The 12,442-nt window shown below is 34.1% G+C and overlaps 1 protein-coding gene across 2 annotated transcripts in view; it reads right to left on the reverse strand.

Moving 5' to 3' along the window:
- Gabra2 (gamma-aminobutyric acid type A receptor alpha2 subunit) overlaps positions 1-12,442 on the reverse strand; it is a 125,512-nt gene that overhangs the window by 48,211 nt on the left and 64,859 nt on the right. For both annotated transcript variants that reach the window (XM_021210613.2, XM_029545403.1), the window contains exon 5: positions 931-1,151. In XM_021210613.2, the coding sequence (XP_021066272.1) occupies positions 931-1,151 (221 nt within the window). The remainder of the gene's footprint in view (positions 1-930; positions 1,152-12,442) is intronic.

Below are 12,442 nucleotides of genomic sequence, written 5' to 3' on the forward strand. Positions count from 1 at the left end.
TACACGAACTGAAATCTACAAGAATAAATGGTTTAAACATGAAGTCATTTAGTCTGTACTAAGTTTTACACTATTCAAAAAGAGGTAAAAAGAATGACTCAGTTATCTCATTGCATTATAGCCAATGACTACCTAGTAATAATTTCTCAACTCTTGTATCTCCTTTTCCCATCAGGCACAAGAGAAAACAATGTTAATTAATGAAATTTAGTTCTTATCTTGCCACATGATGTTATAAGACATCAGAAGCGTGGAACACAGTATCTGTACATGCACAATGCTAATGGTAGCGTTTTGTGTTTAAATCCACCATGAAACATTGACTTTTGATTCTACATCAACTTGTTAGGTATAAAAACTTTAGTTCTTCTGTAATACAGTTAATTTGTTTTAAAACATTCATGAAACTACTTAAAATATAATGTGTCAACAATTACACATATTTCTGTATTTGCATGAAAGGATGAACTGCATGAAATTGATATTACATGATTATTTTTAATCATGAAATAGGAATTTTATATTATTAAGCCTAATACATGATTTAAGTTAGCCAATTTATTTAATACCGAAAAGCTATGTCAATACAGATTAAAATATGTAATTAAAATCACTTAAAATTGGACATGCTACAGAACAGGATATAGAAAAGCAAATTATATCCTTCTACAAACAAATTTGTAGTCCAAACTAAAATGTAATGTGAAGAGTACCAAAAAAAAAAAAAAAGCAATTTTTAACAACCAGGAGAATCTTTACCCTTACAAATTAAATTCATTTTAAATTCATTTTACACACATGCCCAAACTTTTATGAAACTAGACATGAAATATTTAGTAATTTCAGGAAAAATTACTAGCTGAGGAAATATTTACCCATAACTTCCCTAGCTTTTCAGTGCATGATTTCTAGTCTCTCACAACAACGTACCTCATGGTATATAGCAAAGTTCCATCATCCTGGATTCGAAGCAGCTTGTTTGGCATCGTCATGTTATGAGCCACTGACTTTTTCCCATTGTGAAAGAAGGTATCCGGAGTCCATATTTTGCTGGCCATTAAATTGTTAAGTCGGAGGATATTCATAGGACCTTTAAATTTCAAACGTTCATCTTTCCATTTTTGCCGAAAGAAAACATCTATTGTATACTCCTAAAATATAAATTTACAATTCCTTTGAAAACAGTCTATGCCTTAGAAGTAATAAACCTATACATTTCAAGAGACAGAGTATTCAGAATAGTTTACAGAAAACTGAATTGAGAGATATACATACTTCATAAAGATTAGTCCTTTAGGTGATCAAGAAATGTTGCCTCTTACAATGGTGTAGAGTATATCTATTTGCATGATTAGCTACACATTCCTGAGAAAGAAGGCAATGAATGTATCTTGTCTTTCCCCTCTTGGTTGAATAGTCTAAGTAACTGCATTACGAAATGTGTCAATTAAAATTGCTTCCTGAGGGGTGAATGCATAAGCAGGTCTTTATGCAACATATATATTGCAAATTTAACCCCTTTCCTCATTTCCTCTCCCAAACCCCCTATCCCATTACCCCCTCCCCCTTCTCACTAACCCCTATCCCCCTATCATCCACTCCCACTTCCCTATCCTGATATTCCCCTATTCTGGGGCATCTACCCTTCACAAGACCAAGCGCCTGTCCTCTCATTGATGAAGGAACAGCTTTTAAATGTATTGTCATGAGTACAATGGTACTCATGAGCCATCATTTTCTTTTGACAGAGAATGTGTTAAAAGTCATTTTTTTTAAAGTTCTTAACCAGTAGTGATGCATCATAGTGCTAGCCAAGTATGGGTTAGTAAACGATGAATTCAAAACATAGTAAACTATTAAATCTGTTGCAATACAAAAATTTTAACATTATTAGACCACTTAGAGTGTGAAATTTTCAAAAACCATTCTTGTTAAGCATACTTTAACACACTCACATACACCAGAGCATGATTATTCTGTTACCAGTTTTTAATACTTTAGTTTATTTGAACTGTACGACTCTCACTTTTCTCATTTCCCTCTATTCTGATTGCATACTCTCATATTTTCTCTCTTTCAATCTCTCTCTCTCTCTCTCTCTCTCTCTCTCTCTCTCTCTCTCTCTCTCTCTCTCTTTCCCTCTCTCTGTCAGTCTCTCCCTCTGTCTCTGTTTGTCTCTCTGTGACTCTCTCTGTCTCATACACACATACATTTTAGATGAAATATACTTATAAAAGTGATTATTATTACTGATAATCTGATGGGTTCCAGTCTATATGTTTGTGTATGCACACATAAATAATAAAAGTGTCCATTATATTCCTCAAATTGTGAACTCAGAAACAATCTATTATGTAGAAAAACAAATTGTCATATGCTAGAAAATTACAATTCACAGACCACATGAAACTCAAGAAAAAGGAAGACCAAAGTATGGATGCTCAAGTGCTTCTTAGAAGGGAGAACAAAATATTCATGGGAGAAAATACAGAGACAAAATGTGGAGCATAGACTGAAGAAAAGGCCATCCAGTGACTGCCCCACCTGGGGATCCATCCCATATACAGTCACCAAACCCAGACACTGTGGTGGATACCAAGAAGTGATTGCTGACAAGAGCCTGATATAGCTGTCTCCTGAGAGGCTCTGCTAGCACCTGACCAATACAGCGGCAGAGCTCACAGCCAAACATTGGACTGAGCACAGGGTCCCTAATGGAGAAGTTAGCGAAAGGATTGAACAAGCTGAAGGGGTTTGCAACCCCATAGGAAGAACAACAATATTAACCAACCAGACTCCCTAGAGCTCCCAGGGACTAAACAACCAACCAAAGATACACATGGAGGGACCCATGGCTCCAGCCACATATGTAGCAGAGGATGACTTTGTTGAACATCAATGAAGGAGAGGCCCTTGGTACTTTGAAGGCTTGATGCTCCAGTGTAGGAGAATGCCAGGACAGGGAGGCAGGAATGGGTGGGTACAGGGGAAGGGAGGAGAGAATAGGAAGTTTCCAGGTGGGAGGGATGGAAAAAGGTGGTAACATTTGAAATATAAATGAAGAAAATATCCATTTTTTTTAAAAAGCCAAAAAAAAAAAAAAAGAAAAGAAAGAAAGAAAAAGAATTGAAGTAGAATAGAAGTAAAACCTTTACTTAAAAAAAAAAAAAGATCTCATCATAGTAAAGGAAAATTTGTAGGATTTTATAAATATATTAAATATATACTACTTGAACTAGTACAAATCAACTAAAATTTGACTAATGATCCATCAAAGGGTTTCGGTAATAATGGTGTGTATTACACGTCAGAACACCAACAAGAGATGAACAGTGACTCTGGGACAGGCTCCAAATATTCAGAGAAACATTCTATAATATAATCTTATCATAACTCTCTATGGTCTAGAAAGTCACTTTTTAATGTGGAATTTCACTTAAATGGAACTAGGAAAGCTATATTAAAGGATAAGCATTTGCTTTATGATAAGTATTTCTTATCCATAACACATTATCCATGTAAGTATTTCTTTCCAAACATATTATCTAAAATTCCTGAACATCTGACATCTATTTTTATGAGAAATTAAGGACATTTTAAACTTTTACAGAAAACTTCAAATTTAAGCTTTCCTCTTTTGGAAAATTAAGGTAAGTTTTATATGATTCTGCTTCTTGTTTTTATGGTTTTTGTTTTTAATGCTTGTAAATGTGGCGATCATATACAGGAACCAACCAAAAAAGAAGTATTCAAAGTTTACAAAAACAAAGTTAAAGGATGGCTTAAAAACAAGATATTATAGGATACTAAGTGCACTGATCAAATCTATCCAATAAGTAGATTATCTTGTCAAACCTGCTTGCATTTCCTAAGGTCTGTCAAAACCAGAGACAATCAGGTGAGACCCCTTCCTCCCAATTCCCTAACTATGGTGCTTCCAGCAGGGGTGAAAAGCACCCTGTCCCCCCACACACACGCGCGCGCGCGCGCGCGCGCGCGCGCGCGCGCGCACACACACACACTTCATTTCCAGCCCATGACTCTGACTGCATTCTTACCTGCCATCACCACAGACAACCTGGCAAGATACCTCACCCAATCTCAAGCTTTCTAAGTTCCCCTAAAGCACATCCAACAGCTGTAAACAGCACTCTGTCCCCTCAGTTCCATTTTCTGACTCACAATGGTCCCTGCATTCCTGGAGGCCTGCCTGCCCTAGGGACATCCAGATGGTTAAAGGTCAATGTAAGAACATTCAATAAGATCCAAGACAATATGTCACCACCAGAATACCCAACCACATCAAGACTTGGATATGGTAATCCACCTAAAGCACAAATAAAAAACAAAACAAAACCAAACAACAACAAAAAACGGATGTTAAATCTCATCTTATGAAGATGGTAGAGACCTATAAAGAGGAAATAAATAAATGCCTCAAAGAAACACTTGAAAATATTTTTCTATGATCACTTGGAACTAAAGCTGCTCTCTTTGCTCTTTTTCAAAACATTGCAGTCTTGGAAAACAATGTCCAGCAATAGTATGTATGCTACTTTGGTTTCCAAGGATCTTGCAGGTTTTCTAGAGAGTATGGAGATATTCATATTTATTTGCACATCATCTTGCATCCAGGAATATAAAAAAGTCTAGAAAGTGTTACAGAGATGTAAGGAAACTCACTATTAAGGCTGATGGTAACCAGCTAGATTTCTGTAACCCATGTGGCAAAAGTAAAAACAAAAATATCTTGCAATTTTTGTTCTTACGTCTACATGAGTTCTCTCCCTGGCTCTCTTTCCCTTCTCTATCATGTCTCTCACAAATGTAAAACTAATTAATTAATTATTTAATTAATTAATTTTCTGAAAATCACCTTGTAACTCTTATTAGAAAGATTACTAAATGTTCCCTCCTTTGATTTACTCATTCTCAGTTATGTTCCCTGGTCCTAGGAAGAACAACTTATCCTGAATTTGGCACTTATCAATCCCATGCATGAGCTGATAGATGTAAAACTAATGTAGCTACAACTCAAATATTACTACAATTTGCGTTCTTAGCCATATCATTAGCAGTATTGATGTAGAATGTACAGAACACTTAGATTCATATTTGTTCTGATAAAGCACTATATTTTGAATATTATGTCACAACCTAGCCATCTTTCCTGGTTCTTAAATATTTCCTCTAGCTGGGCAGTGGTGGTGTTCTTGGGAGGCAGAGGCAGGCAGATCTCCGAGTTGGAGGTCAGCCTGGTCTACAGAGTGAGTTCCAGGACAGCCAGAGATACACAGAGAAAACCTGTCTCGAAAACAACGATAAAAACAAAAAATATATTTCCTCAATTTATGCTTGGTCACTGTAACAAACAATCTCACTGTGAAATTCTTTTTCAACCCTATCATACAAAATTATGAGGGCTGGTTACATGACTAATTTAAATGATTCAGAGCACCCTTGGCAGATGTCTATAATTTTTAAAAATTAGTACAGTTCACTTTTCCAAGACATTGATATTTCATTAATTTTGGCTTTGTTTTTAACTTACTTGTTTCTATTGCATGTTGACTGCTTTTTATAGTAATCTAAAACTAGTTTATGTATGCTATGTTATACAGCATCTGAGAAGATCTGTAAGTCAAAATTAAAAGGAAAAATATATATAAACGATCATAGATATATTGATAATATTGTCCTAAAATAAATTATCCGTGTCTTTCATATTTCGGCTTTCATATACCATATTAATGTGTGTATGAAGTAAAGGTAATTTCATTTCTGTCTGATTGAAGGTACTTGAAAGTTTCCATTTGGCTTTTCACAATTTTATATTGGGAACATGATGACTATATATTTGTACTTATAAACATATTGGTTTACCATGTTGATATTTTATAATTTATTTTAATCCTACTACAATTTACATATGAGACTAACAAGAATTTAGAATGTAATAGAGTCAAGGTTTTTTTGGTAAAATCTAGTCATATCTATGTTTTATGATGATTTTGTCCACTTACATTTATTGTTATATTAATACTGGGTATGTTCTCATGTAATATTGCTTTTAGTGGACACAATGTAAAGGATGAAACTAAAGAGAAAACAGAGAGTTTTTTTTTTCAGTAAGTAGTAAAAGTAAATAAAAGAGATAACTATAATATTACAGAAGAAGAATCATAAAAGGAAACACACATACATTTGTGTGTCTGTGTGTGTGTGCATTCAAAGCATAAGTCAAGTATTAGACTACCAGAAGAGTCTAGAATCCCAAAATTCCAACCATGTCTAATACTGTTAAAAGATAAGGTGAACCTTAGGATTAAAGAGTGTTGAAAATTCTGGAGCTTAAGAAACTAGGTGTTTTTCTTGGCCCCACAGTCATGAGGGAGTGTGGGGTATCTCTTTCATTCAGCCTCAAATTGATCTTAGCTAGTATTTCCTTTGTGGAAAGCAGAAAATCACTGGCTATCAAGATTTCCATCCCATAGGAACATGTGGGCAGATCATCATGGCCTCAAGTGTTTCAACATTTCTTATCCTATTCCAGGAAGCATGGGTCAGAAAAAAATTTTTTTTTCAGATCAATGGCAAGAATAGAAAACAAAACAAAACAAAACAAAAAAAAACATGGAAAGCCCATCTATCATTCATGAATGATTCCTGGCAGATGTAAGTCACACATCTGAGTTGGCTGACAGAATTACAAATGACTTCTCTCCATTAGGGATGACTATATACTTGAGTATGAAAGATATGATCACATGTGAAAAGCGAGAGCCAATAAAAAATCTTCACAACCTAGGACATTAGGCCTTGGAGTGAAAGATAATAAAAAGATGTGGGTGAATGAATATTTTGAGGACATCTGAAGTCCCAATGCAATCCACATGTTCTGATCCAATAGATACATCAAATTATAAATGGGTTCATGCAATTTTAAGCAAATTAATCATATTTAAATAAAAAATAAGCCTGTAAACAGAAGCCAGGCAATCCATTTAGAATGATGGTATATAAAGTAGAATAAGTATATTCATTTATATATTGTATGAAAATATTAGATATTTAATCTTCTATAGCATTAATGTAAATATACATATATGTATATATGTGTGTATATATGTATATGTATATTTATATGTATATATATATATATATATATATATATATATATATATATATATATATATATATATATATATATATATATGATGCTTTATATAAAGCATTTGGAAAAGGCTACCATAGTGTATCTTGTATAAGACCAATAGTTTTATTCTATATTATCACATTTTGATTGTGTTTATAGACTTAGAGGAAAGAGGTCAATAACTGGGAATGATTGAATGATGTTCTTCATTTCAGTGGATTATGAAAGTGACCAATTAGTTGAATTTACACTACATAACTTTGATTAAAATAATTCAGTTGAAGTGGAAAAATATTCTTTGCAAACTAAAATTAAGACATCATAGCAGAAAATACTAATTGATTACATTTGACAGATTGAAAGTACAAACATATGCCAGGTTTGTACCTTCATAAGACACTTAAAATGATAAATTATCCCTAAAACGTATAAGTGTACAATGCTAATAATCATCAATGATACTATTCAAAATATAGGTCTCTATCCACTGTATTTAAAATTAAGTTTAGTTGTAAATGTTAGTCAAAGACAAGGCAAAGCCATTACAAATAGCAAGCCATTTTAAAACCTAAGCATCTGGAATGTGAAGACAAACGCCTAAAATTGCTGGATAGGTGTTACACATGTGCATCTTGGCTCAGAAGCATCACTGCTGAGTGCATTCAACAAAAACACAATTAGGAAGGGAGAAAAAAGCAGGCATATGCTTAGCACTTCTACAACTGAAATAGGAGAGAAAGGTAATTGAAAGTTGAGTAACAACACAGAGCTGAAAGTTCATACAGTCATGATATAGAGGAAATACTCATAGGAACCTTAATCATTCTATAGGTGGTATAACAGATAAAGAAAGCCAACTTCTTTTTTCTTAGCTTTTATAGGCAGAAGACAAAATAAAAAAAAATGCAGTATACTCATAATAATTTTCTAAACACTAAAATTCTCCATTTACTCAGCAAACTTCTTTAGTGTTATTTCCATAATTCGTCCTGCAAACAAGCGAATCATTTTCTTCAGCACAGCCTATTATATAAACATAATTTCAAAGAAACATTAAACTTGGAGAAGCCAACATAGTCTTCAGTATGTACTATGTTAATTATAAGTCAATGCTCATAACCAATTTCTGAAGATTCTATCTAGTCACTAAAACAAGCAAAGTTCAGGACTAATTTCAGAATGATTTCTCATTTACTCTCAATTACTAAGGGTATTTAAAAATTCTAAATTTATTTCATTATCCCCTTTCTTTGCTATCAATGGCTAACTCCTTCTGAGTAAATCCCAATCAGTAGTGTTGCTCCCATAATGAAGAAAAATGTGGCTTATGAGGCAGGTATATAATAACTAAAACTAATTCTTGAAACATACAAAAATATTTAAGCTCAGAGTCATGAGTTTGTATTTAAAACTTCACCAACAGACTTAACAATTAATTAATATTACAAACATTTTAACAAGTAGGACACTTAAGATCATCAGAATGCCAATAAAACCAATTAGTAAAGCTCTATATACAAACATGCTCAATTAAACCCAAGTTCCAGAACAGCACAGCTGGTTCAGCAGTTTTGAAGGTGAAATACTCAGGCTTTCCCTTTACAGTTAATGGTCAGGAAGTTTAAATCATTAATGGGAGAGAGATTAGACAGTGTTAGATCTTTACATTATATTATTAAAGCATACCTAATGAAAGTACCCCAAATCTCTCATCATTTGCAGAGATTCAAATCATTTGGAAACATTTCATGTCATTTAAAATTTTTATTTACTGTATTTAATATTCAAGTTGTCCCTAACTCTTAAGGGAACATGTTTCAGTAGCAATGTTCAAATTTTTAGAATTCTAAATTTCAATTTAAATCCAATGCTTCCAGATTTTAATAGAATTGCCATTATAGCATACATACCAACAACTCTTTGAGGCAGGAAGCCACCATTAAACACTCTTCCATCATGGACCAATAAAGAGCCAGTGGTCTCTGATTATGGAAATTTTACAGATTACGGGAAGTTACAGGAATAATTACTAAAACTTGAGTTTTATAATCTCTGAATACAAAATCTCTTTCACAATTTTTTGCTCTCCAGTGTTGGGGAAACTGGGAATACGGGTTCACAAGAATGACAAGGGTTGTCTTCCACCAGTGATTTAAACAATAAAACATATGAAAGGGCAAAATTACTAGGGAAAACCTGGAAAGCAACTATGAAAGAGTATTTTTCTCTTTAAATAATTTACTATTAAATACTTAAACAATGAACTAAATATCTAAGTAAAAAACCTTATTTAAATATGGTTTAGTATATTTAGTAAATATTATTTAGTGTCTATTTAATGTACAGATTGTAAGAAACATAACCAGGTAACAGAACAACACACAAATTTAAATAAATGTCTAAAAATCCTAAATGTTGAGTTTTTTTTAAAGAAACATCAAACATAACTTACAAGTATATGAAAAGTCATTCAATATCATGAATCATTAAGAAAATTAAAAACTATAGCCAAAAGAATGAAAGCAGTTATAGAAAAGATGACAGGTCAGTGTTGGCTGGAGCCCTCTCTTGAAGAGTATTGGTGAGAGTTAAAATTAGTCCTGCCATTATGGTAAACAAATAGAGTTCTCCCCAAAAGATAATTATAAGAATCATCATAGTGCATCATGAAAGGGTATGTTGTTTGCACACTCAAAAGAAACTCAATTACTAAATGAAAAGTTATAGCAGTGGTATATAATATGAAATGTATGCTAAGAACAGGCTCTTAAATTAGGTAGATCAGAGAAATTACTGGAGCACATATTATTTAATCTGTTTTTATTTCAGTTGAACTTTGGAAAATATGATAACAGAAGCAACTTGCTAAAACTCTTTAAAAAGATAAAGTGTAATATATAAACATTCCAGGGGAAAGTTGGACTTCAGGGACAACAACTGGCACAGATCACCTTTAAAAGCAAAGCAGGAGCAAATATTGACAAAGCAAAGGGCCAAGGTTAGAGGCTGTGTAGAACACCTCAACAGAAGTCATCAGAGAACCACCATGTGTGGTTAACATTAATTTTACTTTAACAACAATCAGAGAAGACCCATCTGTGCCCAACATTTATATAAAAGATGTCTATAGTACAGATAATATCGATTAATCCCTAGCAGAATCAGACATATAGGAATATATTCTCCCCCTTTTCTAAGCTTTCTTTTCTTTTCTTTTCTTTTTTTTTTTTTTTGCCTTCATTTTATATCATCGTATAAGAGGAGAAGAAATGTAGGTGGCAAGTCATTCCTCATAGTACATCCCCCATGTGTGGGAAGGAGAAGAGTTAGAACGTGCACACAGCATATCGAAGTGTACACACATTAGCCTGACCTCCCTAAAGCTGTGGAATGGATTGAGATGCTGTCACAAAGTGGGAGTATTCTGAAAAATATAGCATTCCTGAATTTGGTCATTTGAGTTTCTAAAGCCCTTAGAATAGTGTACAAACATTCTTACAACCTATATATCATGTTCTTATGATATATCTTCCTACATTCTTCAATCTTGCTCAACCAATTCTCTCATCACACACATGCATACACATGCATTGCACTTCAGCAGTATTAACACAAATGCAAGATTTTGGATGTGTCAAGTCATGGCTCCCTATGCTAATTCATTGGTAAGTGTTAGGTTCACTCTTCATCAGCTACTTACATTTGACATCTTCTACTCCATACTGAAAGCACAGTTAACAATTCCCTTTTCATCAGTAGGTTAACAAAATGTAGCAAACTGCCTGCATGTCTGTTAGTAAACAATAACTACTCCCTGGATGAATGTTGAATGGATGAATGAATGAATGAATGAGGGAAATCATAAACAATAAAACATTTTGTAAGCATTCTGAGTAGTGAGGTCCTGAGCAGATGACAATGGCATCAACAGAAGCAGATGTCAAAAGGTAACATAGCTGTTAATGCAGATGTTCTTCCTATGCACAGAAGCCCTAATCCTTAATATCTTGAGAAGTCCATGGAACACACATGTGTATTTTCATATTGTTTTCCTGTGACTCTTTTAAATGAGCCAGATCACACATATGAATATGAACACATGACAAGTAAGCCATGGACAAGCTTGTTCTCTGGAATTTATTGTTGTAAAGTCCTTTTTGGAATGTTTATGTATCTTGTGGACCATATCTAACTCCAGCAGCCTTCCTGGGCAGACTGTCATGATGTTCCCAGGCCATCTTCCCTGTCCGTGGTTCTAGTAGTAGTGAATTCTCCATTTCAATAAATGTAGAGTGCTTTGTGACAAAGGGGTGTAATCCCTTTTTCAGCTAGACAATCTTCTGCTAAATTTCCTTCTCTAGAAACCTTGAGAATTCTAGATCCTCTGTCCATATTCTATCCACTAACATGTCTACCTAAAAATCCTTTGATAAAACTGTTATCACACTATTTTCAAGTTAGTTTTAGTACCCTCTCATTGTGCAGAGAATAATTCAGAGGCATACCTGAGTTATATGTAGATGCCTTTGGTCTCAAAGCTGTCATGGATACAGCATCTACTTTTAAATCTGTTGGAATATATGGACAAAACTATGCCTTTTCACAGCCCAGATTGCAGTAAATAAGACAATGATCTTTACAACATACACATATACACACACACTTAACAAAACTAAAAAGCAAAAGTACAAGGAAAAGAAAAATTGCTATTTTTAAGAACCCCCAAAAAAGCACTAGAGAAAGTTAAGTTTGATATTAGCCTTGACTACATTGAAAAAACAATCCAGTTGGCAAAGCAGTAGATCAGTGTAACAAGTATGGAGAAAAAATATGTACAAGGGCAGTGAACTGTTAGCAATAATGGCATGTTCAAGGAACAGTGGGAAGTTCAACGCAATCTTTAAAAATAAAAGCCTCACTGAGAGTTACAGTGCCTTATAACTGCTGCCCTCTGCGCTGTCTCCTTCTCAACCATGCAGATTAAAAATGTGCCTCCACTCTTTCTCCACTTCCTCACTTCCCACATGCCTCCGCCCACTGCAATCTGGTTGCTTTTGCCACCATCAGCAAACACCTCCTTGTTCTTAATCTAATGACATATTTAAGCATTTTTCTCAGCTTTGCCATCGAACAAAGAGATAGTTTTCATCTCACTACTTAAGCAATATTCTTTAAGATATAGCTTCCTCTTCTTGTTACTACTATTGAGACCCCACCATGGGATCAGAGTCTGTCTCATGCCCACCAGTCTATATGTAGGATATGCCTTAGAAAAAGTATGGGTCA

The sequence above is a fragment of the Mus pahari genome, chromosome 13 (genome assembly GCF_900095145.1).
Source record: "Mus pahari chromosome 13, PAHARI_EIJ_v1.1, whole genome shotgun sequence".
Classification (NCBI taxonomy): domain Eukaryota; kingdom Metazoa; phylum Chordata; class Mammalia; order Rodentia; family Muridae; genus Mus; species Mus pahari.